Here is a 16,945-nt window from a genome sequence, read left to right as displayed (position 1 = left end):
AAACCCAACGTTGAAAATGAAAATCAGGTTGATGTCAGAATCCAACGTCAGATTGACGTTAATCTCCAACGTTGGACAGAGGTTGTATTGTGGTTGAAAATGAAAATCAGGTTGACGTCAGAAACCAACATCAGTCGGGTTCTAACGTCAACCCGACTTTCATTTCCAACCAAAATCATCCCCTGACTGACGTTACAACTTTCTACTCAAGGACCTTGAATGAAATGTAGTGGAGTAAAAAGTACAATATTTGTCTTTCAAATGTAGTGAAGTTAAAGTAAAAAGATTCCAGAAAAAATAATACTCAAGTACAGATACTCAAAAAGTGTACTTAAGTACAGTACTCAAGTAAATGTACTTTGTTACTGTCCACCTCTGTATATAACGTGTAAATGGGGGAAATTACAATATAGTGCACATTTTATTTTGAATTAAATAAATGTGATTATATATATATGATAAAATAAGATATGGGAAGTTTTGGGATTTTAATAAATAAAAAAAGACTTACATTTCTTTTTAATTTAGACATAAAAATGATGCTGGATCGTGCCATTAGGAGTTTTTAGAGCCACAAAACACTCAGTATAAAGTAAAAAGACCTTTATTACATTCTGTAATCCATGTGTTCAATCCTCATTGTACAATATTACTCTTTAATGTTTGTTTTATCCTCTGTACCCATAATATACCATAAAATTATATTCCTTAAAATCTATAATATGATTTATTTACTTAAAAATAAAGTTAAAATTGAAACAACCACAGAAGGATCATGGCAAAGAATGAAGACTCTTTTGGGGGATTTTCTGCTTAAAAATGCTCTTTAAAAAAAATAGGATTTTAATTTTTCAAGACAAAGGATAATACTAGACAGGTGAGAAAATATGTTACAGAAAATTACCGAAATGAAGAAAGAAAATATCACAAAAATAAACAAATAAAAAAACACAACAACACTAGATTCAAAGATTATATTCATCCTTAATATAGTTTTGATCCTATTCTTTTTTAACCAAGTCAAACTGAAAAAGATCTCCAATAGCACTGATATAAGACAGGGGTAAAAGTCTTTGATACTTCTGCAATTAACATTCACAAGAAAAGTTACCATACACAGTGATCAAGGTTTAAGGTCTTCTATTTGGTGCAAGGTGTCTTGCTAGGCTAACTGAAGAAGACATTTTAGGACAGAGAACCCAGCTATCTCCCTGAGTGACTGAGTGTAGATGTAAACGCACACCTCCAGAACTACCCTCAAGGACGGGGCGAACGCTTGTGGCAGTTTGTAGGGCTGCGAATTACACTCCACAAAAATCGAAATGGTTTTTACAAAGTATTTGCACCTTGTTACAATCGTTCCCCGCCTTCACACGTCAATTGAAGTCAGTTAATACTAGAAAAGCGTAAAAAAATAAAGCAAATTTCGAGTGTAGACAGAACTTAGCGAGGAGGTGTTAAATGATCTGGAGTGCTTATGAAATCCAAGGAGATCCTTGGCTTGTGAGGGCCGTCAATACTAAAAATGGAAAGACTGATATTGCACGGGCAGACATTACGATACTGTATTAAGCACCCTGAAAATGTGTATTATACCAACTATATAAAATCTTACAAGAAAATATACAGCTAGGCACTGTTCCAGCAGTGCAAACATGAAACATCAGGCAAGCTTGTTAAGTTTAATCGTCAGGAAACTAGAGACTGATACTTATCAATCAATCGAAACATCTTTCATACCCTGTAATCTCACAAAAGCTAGAACTGGACACTGAGGGGTTTTGAAAAAGCCCTCCTTGGAGCTTCAGTTGGTGTTCTGCTTTCTGGACCACTCCTAAATCTCCCCTGAGACCAATCTTGACTTCCTGACTCGGAAGAATGGAGGCTGCTATTAAACTGCGGACAGATAGCAGACACTTTTTTGTCCTTTGTATTGAACTGCAAAGTTTTGGAACACAAACTAACCATAGTATTCCCTAACTCAGGGGGGTAGCTGATGACTCTGTCAACCAATAGTTGTGCTATATGTGAACACAAAGGATAAAGGGAAAAAAAACAAAATCACACAACACTGATCCGCACATCAGACACAATGCAAAGCATGAGGTACGGCCTGTGAATCCACTTTTCCGCGGTGTCCTGGCGATTGACGGCGAGCTCAGGTTGTCCGTTGTGTCTGAAAATATATGGTTCCTTCCAGCAGCTCACTTCAGTGTTCTTTGCGTTCTCCGTTCGAGTGGTTTGCTACACGCTCACATGGAGAATCTGACTGCAGAAAGTCTCCCTCATAGTGCCATTGTCTTTCCGCCATCTAATGTGGGGCGACAGCAAAGTCCTGCTCCTGCAAAGAGTATTTAAGTGCTGTCCGCCTGTATCAAAATCAGCATGTCATGCCAATTCCAACTCCAGCCCCAGAATTCCACAGCTCTGGTTGGAGAGTCTTTGAAGGGGCTTGAGAACATTCATTCCAAGGTGCAACTTTCGATTTAGTTAGTCCTCTGCCTACATACGCTATCTACAGGCTCTCTTTATAAATATATTCTCAAATACATCTATCGTTCTACATACAGGTGGTTTCTGATCAAATGAGGATATCAAAATATCATCTAATATCTTTATCCAAGTGGCATTTGTGTGGGAAAGGGTAATAAGGATGAGGTTTTTGTTAGTTTAGTTGCATCTTTTAAATTTATATGCAAAAATAAAGAGCTCAAAAGACAACACACCACATGCACGTGTGGTGTGTGCAGTGCACTGTACGTTAGTTTGAGTCTGTGAACGTGAAGGTGCTCATGTGGCGCTTACGACCTCAGGTGTGTATACATTGGTCCCATTAAACAGTTTCTCATGGATTCAAAACTGTTTCTCTACAGAAACCAAGTCTCAAGAGCTTGTTTTACATACGGGGCAGGAATACATAATACATTCTGTCGTAATCCTGAGGCTTTGCCACTTGTCAGTTGGGTTACATTCATAGTTCTCTTCCTAAGAGTACTTGGAAAATGGTCCAGGGAAATATCCACTTTTCAAGCACTTCATTTTTAAGGGAGATCTAGGCTCCAGGTTTAATCGAGTACACTTTTTAATCAAAAATACATCATGTACTCCGTTTGAGTCACTATATGTAGGTAACATGAGTAATGGTAACCAGCACCTTAAATGACTGCTGTCATTTAAATGTGTCTCATAAGAAATCTGGGTCCTGTTCAAATAGAGGAGTGAATCACTCCATCAGGAGGGAGGTTACAGATGGAGTCCTAAAGTGTAATGTGCAAGATTGTCAGTGCGTTGCTGGTTTTTCTCAAACACATATCCATCTACCTCCTATTTCCATTCCCTGTCTTTCTTGCTCTCTCTATTTCTTTCTCATCAGAGCCAATATGACACTTCAATGAATGTTAGCCCTCAGTGGAGTCTGGGAAGGTGATCTCGCTGCAGAAAACCTCTCTGTAGAGAGCAGGGAAGTTGTAGGCCGTTTCTGGGTGAAGGAGGCGGAAAAACTCCAGCTTATCAATATGGAGGTTGCTAATGGACTTCATCATGGGTAACTTGGACACCATCTGTTGAATCAATAGAAAAAGAAAAGACAGTTATACAATGTTCATTGGTACAAAAATAAAAATAAAATAAAGGGCTTTCAGATGACTAATATAAATTTTTTTATATTATTATTAAATATTCAATATTGTAATGTAAATGTTTTTGCGGTGAAAAGCACTCGGGACTTTAATGAATTTTAAACAGTACCAAAAGTTCAAAAGTTTTGGGTCGGTAAGATTTTTTTCTCTTATGCTCTCTCATACTCACCAAGGCTGCATTTACTTAATCGAAAATACAGTTAACACAGTAATATTGTGAAATATTATTACAATTTAAAGTAACCGTTTTCTGTTTTAATATATTTTCAAATGAAATACATTCTTGTAAATGGAAAAGCTGAATTTCCAGCATCATTACTCCAGGCTTCAATATCACATGATCCTTCAGAAACCATTCTTATATGCTGATTTGGTGCTTAAGAAACATTTCTTATTATTATTATTATTATTATTATTATTATTAATGTAAACAGTTAAAAAAAAATAATAATAATAATAATTGTAAACCATGTTATATTTATTTGAACAGCATTGATTTGAAATACAACACTTTTGTATAATTTTAAATGTCTTTACTGTCATTTTTCTTATCAATTTCATGCACCCTTGTTGAATCTTAAAAAAAAAAAAAATCTTACTGACCTTACTGAAACTTTTGAACGGTAGTGTATGTGTGTAACAAGTTATTGGGCAATTTGTATAAAATATAATTTAAATCTGAATTAAATTTCACCATAAAAGAATGCAACTGACTTTAGTTAAATGTCCCGTCTTGATTTGATTTATAAAGTATTCCAAACAAGACGTTTGCGAAGGTGAACTCTTGTAGTTCAAATCTTCTGCAGTCAATTCAGAAGGTTTTGATCAGTTTTCAGAATTCACACATAATATAAAACAGGTAGAATGTCAAATTTAACAAGCATGAATATATTTATTAACTGCATATATGTTTATTTTGAATATCCTGATTTTCTCACATTTAACAGCTGTGAGAGTATGAACTTGCTTTTCCATTCAATCTTTGGAGTTTTTCCCAGTACCTTTGACAGTTTCTCCTCATTGGCACCACTTTTATGAAGCCAGTGTTGCAACGCAACATAGACCTTCTCCTGAAGTTTCTTCACCTTCTGGGCATCTGTCAACCAAGGTCGGTCTATGAAATAAATTAGTGGAAGAGTAAACTCAAATGTCTGTAAAGACTGATAAAAGTTAAAGATTACTTGGAATGTTATAGTAAAACTACCTGGAGACAGAAGCACAGTGGCGGTAAACAGAGCCATCTCCTCTTCAGACAGCTGTAGCCGGCTCAGGGTTTTAGCCATCTCAAACACAGCACTCACCAGATCATCACAGCCTACAGACAGGAAAAATACAGAAAATTTAGCAGTCATTCAATTGACCTGGAAATTCACCTATTTTCCATTTAAATGAATGTTTCTTTAGGTCAAAATAAAGAGTAATCGTGACTCCATTATATGATTATACAGCACTTGGTGTACCATTGCTCAGCTTAATTGCACACAAGTACCCAACATTCCCTTTGAAATGCTACAGGGTGCTAAATTATGAGAAAGGTCTAGGGAGGAGACTCACCGAGCGCTTTAAAGAGCTGCGGGCTTGTGAACTTTCCATCGAACAACAGCGTGTTGTTGATTGGGTTGTAGGCCCGACACATTCGGATCAATAGCACATCCAAGCAGCCTGGATGGTCAGCGCCACATAGAAGATGGACAAAGGAAAGGCAGGAAAGAGGGAGGCAGAAGGGAGAGACAGGCGAAAGAATGCTCCACACGTACACAGAGGAAAACAAAAAACAATAGGGATTTAATAGCATAAATTACAAAATGTTTTCAAATTGAGGATTCATTAAAACAGTCATCATTTTCACAGATAAATAGTGATGTCAACATTCAATCGAATGGCATGATGGTTGTTTTAAAGAGAGAGAGAGAGAGAAAAAAAAAAGTTTTTTGTTTTCATTTAAATAACAAATGGGGTAAAACGCACACCACACAATGCACAAAGGGAGGACACAAACGGGAAGAAAGGGTGAGAGAAAACGACAAAGAGCCATTGTCAGAACACAGATGAGAAACTAAGAATACATACGGTCTCAAACTATCATACTATAAATATACTGTATTAGAAGATTTAACTAGATATATAAACTTGGCACTTAAGAGTATTTACTGCAGGTATTCACTAATGTGGAAAACAGTATCTGATTTGGTTGCGGTCTTGCACAGAGTTGATGCTGACCTGCTTTCAGAAGGATAATCTGGTCATTTTGACACAAGTCCATGAATCCAGAGATACGCTTGGCAAACTCCACCACGTACTGGATGGCGTTCGTGATGTGCACAGCACACTGCTGCCACAACATCTCTGTGGACTTGGATAAAGAAATACATGTTAGACACCTCCTCCCACATTCTGATCGCAATAATGATGAGCATTTGACGTAGTTTTTAATCCACTTTTAATTAGGCTGCTAAACATTTTTTGTATTCTGTGGGATTCATTTACGTGGAATGTGAGGTTGGGTAATTACTATAAAACTTGCTGTTACACCCCATGGTATTAGAAAGTGTGATGCATCTCATTGGCAGTTGACAGATACCTTGTTTTGGTAGACGCGTATCTCCTCATGTGTATAGAGGGTCCAAGCCAATCTCTTCAGTTCTTCTGAGCTGTACTGACTTGTCTCGATGTGGGATTTGACCACATTCTGTGTAATCCGTTCTAAAGGAAACATACATTTATACAATTAAACCATGCACAACATCTTTACAAAGTTGGTTAACTATGGAAGCATATAGGAATATATGATATATTGGCAGATATTAGTTATATTATTACTGAATTTATCAGTATCAGTAAATATCGGATATTTAAATGTACATGCTCATTTACAAGTTAATATTAAAAACTATTATACATTTAAATATATTTATATATTTAAATAGGTAAAACTATTAAATAGTTCAGTAGTTAAAATTAAATTAAATAAAATTCCTCAGTGTACTACTAACCAATTTCCATCAAGGAACAGCCTTCAGGTGGGTTGAGTAATGAGCGAGTGTAGAGTCCTGACTCGTGCAGGGTCTGGTACTCATGTTTGATGTGTGTCACGTCACTAAATTCATGTCTGCTGGGCTCAGGAGAACTCTGGGAGGAGGAACTGCTCCCACCGCTTCCCCCCAGCAGCTCTAGGCTGCAGTAGTCGGCGGCTTCCTCCGGTGTGAGCGGAAGATCCAACAGGAGACCGTCTGGTAGCGTGGTTATGTCATCCAGGTCGCTAAGGGTGGTGCTGGAGCCCCGGCTGTAGGCCCGGCCATGGCTGATGCCTTTCTCCCCGGCCTCATCACCAGTGTGGCCAGGTCCACCATTGCTCAGAACCCCTGCCCGCTCCTGGGACTGCTGGTGCTTCTGAACCTCGGCATAGAGGCTGTCGCGCTGCTTTTTTGACATGCGGCCAAACTTTACCGCTGCAGAGAAAAAAGAAGGGTGTTGAAAGAAAGACAACGTAAAATTTGATTGTTGATTAGAACTGACAAAACGGGCCAACATTATACCACATATAGCCAGTGGCCATTGGCTATACGAAGTCATTGCATTCACACTGAGACCACAGCGGTGTTTAATAGGACTCAGGTAGGCTCCACTTCCAGTAGAAAACTTCCTTAATTTAGATTAGACTCACCATCACGGCTCATGCCCAGTGCCAGACACTTCTGCAGGCGGCAGTGCTGGCAGCGGTTGCGATTGGTTCGGTCAATAAGACAGTTCCTCTGCCTCGAGCAGGAGTATATCGCATTGTTCTGCTGACTTCGGCGGAAGAAGCCCTTTATGAATGAAAAAGGGGGGAGAAAAAAAGAAGAAAACTGAAGTCAAGAAGAGGGCTGCATTTCCATTCCCTCCATGTTTGTAAATCAATTAAGTATTAAATATCAAGGATAACATCGTAAAATCAGGGTTACATTTTAACTTAACTCTAAAACCTCATTCTTTTCAAAGCATAGAAAAATCTCAAGGACTTTCTGTATGGATTTGTCCACCAGTGCAGTTGTATGATCATTTATTAATGCCATGTACCCTGGTGGTTTGAAAACATGGTTGAGTAATGGGATTCAATTCAAATTTGGCATTTGACAAAGACTTTCGGGCAGAGAGTCTGAAACAGTAGATCAGCTCTGGCACACACTGTGTGTCCTTTGGTCAAATACAAGCTGATTGAGATTTCTGACTGGTCAGAAAGCCAATCAGATAAAGAGGTTGTATTGTTTACTGTTTCAGGGAACAGTCTGAAGGCGTCATCAGGGTGTAACTACAAGGTGCTCTAAATTTTATCAAGTCTTGCATACTTACACTGTTTATTATTATTTTTCCCTCAAGCAATGGGAACATTTCATGGAAAACAGATCAACAGACACCTTTAAACCAACTCTAAGAAATGTAGGTCTCCTAAAAAAATGTATCATCATTTACTCACCCTCATGTTGTTACAATGCATGTATGAGTTTTTTCTTCCATGGAACACGATATTTCTAAAAATGTTTGTTTTATGTCCATATAATGAAAGTCAAATGTGTTCAATGTTGTTTTAGGTCCTTTTGACTATCACTGTATGGACAAAAATCTTTAAAACAATTTATGTTGCGCAGAAGAAAGACACATTTGGAATGACATGAGGGCGAGTAAATTATGATATAATCGTCATTTTTGGGTGAACTATCCCTTTAAGCCTTACTGAGCAAATGGAAAGATGACAAAGGATGCTCACTTACCTTGCAGCCTTCACAAGTGATCACCCCATAGTGGATGCCCGATGACTTGTCCCCGCAAATCTTGCAGGGGATTACTTCGATTTGAGCTAAGAGAGGGAGAAGTGGTTGAAACATTAGCTAGAGTTATCCTGCACTTATCCAGCACACAGCCTATAGAAGAGTCCTGGCTCAAAGCACAAAGCATTGAAAGTCATCTGCTATCTACATAACAGATCTAAAGTGAGCTACAGCAGCGTTCTTTGTTTGACACATTGATCTTTGAACAATCGTTCAATAGCATAAAATAAATATAGGCCGACACAAAGCCCGAAGGTCTGGTTTGACTCTCACAGGGATGTGGAAACTTCGCTAGTGTCATATTCTTTCAATAATAATAATGAACAGCTAACGCACAATGAGCAGGGTCAAGCGCTACAGCACATATTCAAAGACTCAGGGTTTGACCCACTCAGGATGACATAACAAGTCCTTGCACCACAGAATCAAAAACAGCTTTATTAACAAAGCTTGCTCTCTGCTTGGCATAGTTGTGCTGGAATTAAGCGGATTGTGATGCTCTGTGTGGGAATTATAAACAGCTGCAGGTTCATGAATAGCGCCTTTGAGTGCAAAGACTGCTTTAGAACTAAACAAAACTGAGTATATACACAACAAAATGTGCACAAGTAAGTCCTCTACATCCCATTAAAACAATCTGTTCTTTTCATTATACTGTTTATCTAAGTAGAAGCGCCATCCCAGAATAGCAGGTCGATAGCATTTATCTGCAGTGGCCTAAGGTTAAACACTAGGACCTATTGCAGATGAGTCAAATGATACAGGATGGATCCCATCCAATAAAGGTTATTTCCAGAGAACACTGTCCTCTCAGGTGAACTTGATGTAGGAAATGTCATTAATATGTTTTACGCAATGACGCAATATCTTAGGTAACAGCTAATGTGTTGTGACAAAGAGACCGGGCCGTCCAGGGATAATGACATGAGGACTTACACTTCGGGCCGAATGCTAGCTGATGCGTGCGTCACATGTGTGAGCAATGGAGGGCGAGAGTGGGGGGAAAAAAGAGAGAGAGAAGGAGAGACACGTCTGCCTGACATTTCCAGAAGCTAGGTTGATAAACATAATCTCCTGAAGTAATTTTCAAGCATTGAGGAGGAAAATAAAGTTTATTCCATAATGTAGTATGCCAGTGAAATTACTAAATGGAACATATTCATTCTTTTTCGTTCGCTCTCTTTCCTTCTACCCCATTCTGAGCCCCTAGCCCCCACCCTCCCTGTGTTATATAACTGCTGTCTGGCAACATTCCATGAACACACTCATTCAGAGGAGATCACCCTAGCAACGCAGTGACGAGCATTCCTCCCTCCCACCCCTCCCACGTTCCCATTGGCTCGTGACAGCGTAGCTTTGATTCTGACTCGCCTGCTCACATGCCACTCACCTGCGTAGCATGGTCAGGCTATGTGGCTTAGCTGTTCTACTGACACACTTTCCTACTGAGCCGAGGGAGGCGCTTGTGCGGTAGCCTCGCAAGCTCTGTAATCTGATTACATTTTTTTTCCATTTTTTTTCTTTTTTTCTTGGCATGTTTAAGGTGGAACCACAAAATCAAAGACCATCATATTATCAGGAAAACCAGTCATTTCAGTTTCAGACAAATCCAAAGCCACTATAAACAACTCTGATTAACCTTTTTATCGGAGATATAAGATCAAGAGGCGCATTTTATGTAATGGCATGGGCCTGATTTATGACTTTTGCACACTTGAAATATCTACAGTACACTCATTAAGGGCCCTGTAACTTACACTTGCCCTCAACATGTGGCAGCCTGTCAAGAATTTGAGCACAGTCCCAGCTGTCTCAGAGCTCTCACATAAAACTATTTTTAAGCTATGGCTTCTGTGCATGGCGACTGGAGGTTGAATTTATCAAGCCTTTTAAGTTTTACCTAGCCTATCGAGTTTTCCCATGCTATGCGTCAGGTGTGTTTTTATACACACACACATATTCATAATGCAAAACAAAACCTTTCATATCGTGACTCTCACATTGTAAAATGACAGGTAAAAGCGCACTGAACTGACTACAAAGGAAGTATGACTGAAATATGAAGTATTACAGCTTTTTTCCATAATATCAATGAATTCTGGTCAATTTATTAATGAAAAATGTGAACAAATGAACTAAATATTTGAGGTCAGAGAGGATGACAGAATCACAAAAAAGATGCCTGCCTGTTGTTTTGGTAATACAGTCAGGAACCTTTGCCATTCAGGCTGTGTATAAAAGGCAAACATCTCCTTTTGTCAGGATTATTCATCAAGCCAATCTCCCATAAACACTTACGCAAATGAAAAGTATATCAAACAACTCTTGTTTGTTTAGCACTGCTATAGAAACCGGAGGAGAAACACAGTCAGATTGACGAAAAACTAATTAAGAGGAGATTTATTAGAGTGCTATGTTTATCAGGGCAAGATGGAGTTAGTAATCTAGCTCTTCTTATCTCCTCTCTTTTGGCCACTCTATGTCACTTAGTCAGTATGTCAGTCCATCGAACACCAGTCAGCAGTTTACTGCGTGATGCTGGGAAAAACCCAAGACAAGTGCAGAGACTATGCCCTTTTATCTCAAATAATCAAACAACTTTGTTCGGCAACGTCCAAAGGTCCCGTTTACCTTGCACTTTGCATTTGCATAAGAGTGCTTAGCTAACCTAACCTGTGTGAGATTTGTGTGCACAGTCCATATTAGAGTCAATTTTGGAGCCTGCTCTGCGTCCCCACCAGCTAGTTTGCTTTGATCACAAGCAAACAGGGTGCCATTTGCATTCACTCACACGTATGTGAGATTTCAAAGCAGTTTTGTGGTCAGCAGTAATGATTTTTCCTCTTCCACACATCACTTAAAAGTGACCTACCTATACTAAGTAAATTGAGATTGTGGAATGACACCGCAAGACTCTCTTTAAATATGCACAGAGGGATTGAGTAATTCTTTGGTATAAGTAACAACACCAAGTTGAAAAACATGAGCTGATAGGGAGTGTAAGGTGACTCTTGATGGGCATTAATTATCTTGATGCCTGCTGGGATTAGGAAACAATAAAAGTCTCATTCAAAAATAAAATAGGAATTTTAGAAAAATGCATATGAACATATTAAGATGGAAATCGGTTGGTCATTATTATTAATGAGCCGTGAGTCATAGCAAAAATACATTTTTATATAAGACATATAAACTAAAACACCATAACTTAGGTGTGTAACAATTATGATGTTCCATTGTCTGGGAAAACTCTTGAAAATCTTGATTTTTTTTCTAGCAAAAGGAGATTTGAATCCCTTATAGATCAAGTGGCTGGTCACATTCTCCCATTGCCTGGGCTTAAGTTGTGGTTTAAATGAATGGAAAGTCCATAGGTGTCAAAGTGCCACTGTATTAAGCTGCTCAGAATTCATTTATAGACGGCTCATTGCCTAAGTCTTCAAAGCCATGGTGGCTTAAAAGTTACAGCACTCTGCATATAGAAGAGTGTCTTTCCTCTGGATCATGGATAAAGTCAAAAGAAACATACTGAATATATAACACCCATTTAATTTAATTTTGCTACATCTCAGCACATTCTGGGAATTTCAACTAACAAAAGTCTGTACATTCCAGTGGCAATGCAGAAATATAACTAACTCCAGAATATAACATTACTAGGATATAAAAACTATAACAGTCTATTAAAGTTAGCTAATATATCTGAAATCACACGCAACTAAGCTTGACTGAGCCCTTGTTGTTACGCATTCGCACCAAAGCAGGCGCTGTTTCCTTCATACCGAATTTCAGGTTTAGTTTACAGTTTGCCATCACACGTTTGGCATGCTGAGATTCAGCACTGGGTAAAGGTTAAAATAAGATGCCAATAAGGAAAACAGTTAACAGATCTTAAAACTGGCCAATTCGCGCCCTGATATATCAGTGCTGTAATATGCTGTGTAATCCTCAATGACAGAAGTAGGTCAATGGAGCAGAAAGACTGTCAGACCGGCGGCCATGCTAAGACTGAAAAACAACAACACGCAGCAGATACACCCCCATTCCCTGTGCCCCAACAGCTCACAATCACATACTGACATGCAGAGATCTCCCCTGAACTTACTGATAAGCTTTTTCACGATAAAGACACAAACATTCAGCTCAAGTTCAATATGGCGGTTACGATCTTTTAACGTGACCAAAGACATAACTTTACGCACAACCATAATGCAGTATTTGAACTTTACATTACGTAAGCATGCAGTTCAAATAACAGCACTTTGTGATTATTATATTTTTAAGCATTTTCAAACACTTTGTTTGATTCTTACATAATCAGGTGCGCTTAGCGGCAGCTAACAGTAACTACAGTGAGACGATTGTTGCCAAATCAAGCAACAACAAGCAACCAGGTATAAAAAAAACCTAAATAAAAAGCAACTTGCTTTTTTTACTCTAAATAAGCAATAATGGAGAAAAGAGAATTTCTCAATTTGAATAACTGATTTATTCTAGCAAAAGGCATCAATTAGCTACACAAGTCAAGTTGTAACTTGCTACAAATTACGTCATTTCAATAACTACTCATGATCAAAATGTTTCACATACAACTGGCCATCTAACTTATTGAATACATCTCTTTCATGCCTACCCCTGCAGCAAAAGTACGTGGTTACATATTTACATGCTTGACTATTCTGACAAAAACGGCAAAACATTAACTGGCCATTTTTATTAGACTTTATGAAGCGAAAAGAAGAAAAACAATCCCAAAGTGGTTTTTATAAAAACATGGCATAAGGTATGGCAGAAAGGACATGGCAACCCAGAGAGACGTTTCCAACATGACGTTCATCGCTTCCCTCTCACGCTTGCAAGCGAAGAAACCAAACAGAGCTATGCAAAGTTTATGATTTCCGTGTACTGGTTATATTCGGTACATTTTTGAGTGGCGAGAAACTATCAAAAGTAGTGAAGAAACATGTTACAAACAAGCAACAGTTGCAGATTATCTGAGCGATATTTTTGCGCGCTTGCGCGTGCTTTAGCTGTACTTTGATTAAAACTTTGCGCAGTTCGTGCAATATCAAAGCAAACACAATCACGATCACAACTGTCAAAGTGACAGTTTTTTCAATTATTAGACTATTTTATTTTGTTTCTAAAAATGCATTTTCTTTAACTTACCTCTCATTTTGATGCTATATTATCTGCGAATGATAATATAACTCCAGCACATTTGACCAGCGCCGACAGTAAAACTCAGGTGAAAATTGGAAAACTCCAAAACAGAGCAGTTGTAAGAAAATAACAACTACACTTCATAAGTTATTGCACAGCCTACTTGTTCTTCTCATCCGGTTGTTCAAAGTAAATTCCGCTTCATCATTGGCTTTTTTTCACCCTGCGTAAATGCGCGCTCTGTCGGCTATGTAATAAAATGATGCCCTCTACTCTTTACCTCTCTCTGCGTCTGTGCTTCTCTGTAGTCTAACCTACTTTCGGCGCGTGGACTCTCACATGATCTCGCTCCACTGGCCCGCCTAGTGCCCCCAGGCAGCGGCGCGCGCTCCCGCACTCGGGCACGCGCTTTAAGGAGGATCCGTGTGCCAGAGCTCGAGCGCGCGTGGGAAAGTGTGGCAGTGTGTCAGTGTCACCACAACAGTATCGTGGGAATCTCTCGCGGGCTCGCGGTTCCAGTGGCTGCGATTGTTTGCGATTACAGCACAGCCCACTAAAAAAAAAAAAAAAAAAAAAAAAAAAAAAAATCACGGCATTCTTTTCCTTCCTCACAGAAGCAAACGTGCTTTACTTGACTGCTACTGAGGCTTTAAACACATTTGCATCTAGTGATAAATAGTCAAATAATTCAATTAGGTGAAAAGGTCAGAGAAAGTGTACATTTTTATCGGTTTAAAACAGACCAGTCCAACATAAAGTCATTATTTTAGTGACAGTGTATTTCTTTCATAAAGTAAAAACAGGTTAAGGCAATTTTATAAAAAGGGAGAGATCTGTAGGCTACAATATTATTATGCTTTCTGGGGGGTTGTCTAAGTGAGATTTTACTAAATCTTTCACAAATGTCCATGTTTATAGGGATATTTTGCAGTTGTGTATTGATTTTAACTCCAGGTTAGTCAAATGCCTAAATTACAGCCAACTGAAATCAAAGCCAAAACACCTATAAATCATTAAACATATGCAATTTTACCCAAAGTGACTTTCAAATGAGAATACAACAAGCCAAATCCAAGGGAGAACTCAATTACATAAATTTACTTTATAAAACTTTAATTTTCATTAAATGCTATACAAGCATAAATGTTGAGCAGAGATGTTTAGATAAGTTTTAAAGTTTTATAGGCTAATTTGTGAAGTTAATAATTAAAATAGCTTTTTTTCCTCTTCAAATAACATTTAATCATGAATGCAGTGTTTAATGCTGACAAAGGAGAAAGAAACATGGACATTATGCTATACACAAATATAAACAAGCTCTTAAATACAGACTGTACACTGAAACAAAAACTCATCTGATGGGTAAATCCATGATGTAGTCCATATTGCACATATGGGAGCTCTTACATCATCACTGGTGGGTGCTGGGCAAACATTTTTGAATGACATAAAACCCTTCTTATGTCTCAAAGAATGCTATCAAAAATGAATATTTTGTTCGTGAACATCTTGTAGACGAGGTGAGGTTGACCAAGAGACGAAGCGACGTGTTAGAGAAGGACTTTATTTCAGGAAGCCAATCTAATAATGTCAATAATGTGGGGGATGTAATAACAGGACGTGCGAAAGTGTGCGGAAGATAGAAGGAATATGATGTAACCAGGGAGTCTCCATTATGAAATGAGGAGAGAAGAGATTACAGTAAGTAGGTTAGTGGAACAGCGGAAACACACGGAAGCTGAAAGAAAGCTTTGTTACCCCATCCTGTGCGGCCACTCCTTTTCATCCTCTGCTTTCTTTCAGTCTATAATCTCTCTTATGCGTTTTCTTTTTCATAGATTTATGGCCCTTTATATTGCATGATGACCCTATCATGAACCATGTTTATTCCTCAGACTTTGTCTCGTCTACACCTTTTTTATGCATTAAATCAAATTCTGTTTTACAGCATGAGGGAAATCAATCTTTCCAGCAGTGTTTGTGCAGCGTTGTCAAAACACACCTCCCTCGGGGTAAATATACGAACGTTTCCGCTCCAGGAGCATTGTTTCGCTTTTCATTATTCTTCTGTTTAGATGTCTCTTCCTGTTTCAGAGTCTCTTCCTTACCTTCCTGCAGTCTTGAATTGCACATTTTCATTGAAAAGCAGCCTCTTTTCTGTCTTTTTTCCTCTATGTGACACACACACACACACACACAGCTGACCTCCTGACCATCTGCCTTATATAACCACGGTCTCTTAAATTAGAGCTGGCTCGCTCCGAGCGAGAAGGGAGGGGGGGCTGACATTCGATGGAGGCGCACGGAGAGATGAAGTGAATGAAGCACCGTTTATATGAAATGTCTGCTGGAAAACAAGACAAGAATTTTACTGTAAAGTGAGATTAGAACTGCATTATGATCTAATGGCAAATGAATTTCAGGCAAAGAGTGGATGAGGTTATGGAGGAATATATTAACAATCAGCGCTAGTGTGTTTGGCAGTCGATAAATTGTTGTTTTTTTCAGAAGGGATTATTGTAGAATCCAGCTCTCATCGGCGTAATCCCCTCACCACTCCTCTTCGTTATCTGCTTAATCCGCTGACTCCTCTCCTCTTTCAGAGGCTGGATAATCCCTCTCTTTCTCAGCGCGAGGGTGTAATCCAGTTTTACCCTGCCCATCCTCTCCTCCATCATGCTCTTCTCCTTTCATCTTCTGTTCCTTTCTCCTCTTCTCCTTTCTGCAGCTCCCCTAGTAATCTTCACCCATACTAAAAATACCCCTTTAAAATACTTCAATTACATTATATAAACTACATTATATATTATAGGAAAGAATGTTCCTGAATGAATCCTTCTGTCCTTGGAGACTTTCGGGATTGAAGTCTGTGTTTATTCCAAACCAGTCGTCTCGGGCCTGTTAAAATTTCCTTCACATACCATTGCTCATGGTTTCCATGGTCTGCCTCTTCCCAGATGACCAGAATTGCATCGTCTGGACATTTTGTTTTTCGCAGCTAAACAAATTAAGGCATGAGCCTCTGTTGACTCATCTCTAATTATTGAGAATATTTCAAAGATGATTATCTCGTATACTCATCCACCATTTATAATGGATCATTTGGATGATTTTCATACTTTTCTTGAGTGTCTCAAATGAAACTAATGAGCAACAACAACATATAATCATCTTAATCTCAGGCTGCTCCCGCAGGACATCCTCAGTGTCATTAAGAACAGGTCAGATGGCGCTACTTGAAAATAAATGAGTAACTTGCATACCGGTGTTGCGCGTATTACAGTTCTGGCACAAATGAACGTACTGTATATTACTCATTCAAGTAAACACAAGCTGCGC

The 16,945-nt window shown here is 38.7% G+C and overlaps 1 protein-coding gene across 2 annotated transcripts; it reads right to left on the bottom strand.

Moving 5' to 3' along the window:
• Positions 1-588: 588 nt before the first annotated feature.
• On the bottom strand, positions 589-15,754 carry rorca (RAR-related orphan receptor C a). Of its 2 annotated transcripts, none has more exons than XM_084388758.1 (10): positions 15,715-15,754; positions 8,387-8,472; positions 7,303-7,444; positions 6,632-7,087; positions 6,220-6,341; positions 5,859-5,991; positions 5,193-5,300; positions 4,843-4,953; positions 4,640-4,752; positions 589-3,560 (listed from the first exon to the last, which is right to left on the bottom strand). In XM_084388758.1, exons 1-10 carry the CDS (start codon positions 15,743-15,745, stop codon positions 3,399-3,401), a joined length of 1,464 nt encoding a protein of 487 aa, XP_084244884.1. In that variant the 5' UTR covers positions 15,746-15,754; the 3' UTR covers positions 589-3,398. The 2 variants fall into 2 exon arrangements, with proteins under 2 accessions (XP_084244884.1, XP_084244885.1); XM_084388759.1 differs by lacking the exon at positions 15,715-15,754 and adding an exon at positions 13,613-13,989.
• Between the last annotated feature and the right edge of the window lie 1,191 nt (positions 15,755-16,945).

This window comes from Rutilus rutilus (genome assembly GCF_951802725.1).
Source record: "Rutilus rutilus genome assembly, chromosome: 19".
NCBI classification, from domain to species: domain Eukaryota; kingdom Metazoa; phylum Chordata; class Actinopteri; order Cypriniformes; family Leuciscidae; genus Rutilus; species Rutilus rutilus.
This window is presented reverse-complemented; position numbering and strand designations above follow the sequence as displayed.

Coding starts and splice junctions, on each gene's coding strand:
- rorca (XM_084388758.1), bottom strand. CDS start 15,745: ATGAAAATGTGCAATTCAAGACTGCAGGAAG. Junction 5,301..5,858: donor GATTATCCTTCTGAAAGCAG/GTCAGCATCAAC, acceptor CTGACCATCCAG/GCTGCTTGGATGTGCTATTG. Junction 4,954..5,192: donor GCAGCTCTTTAAAGCGCTCG/GTGAGTCTCCTC, acceptor TCCTGTCTGTAG/GCTGTGATGATCTGGTGAGT.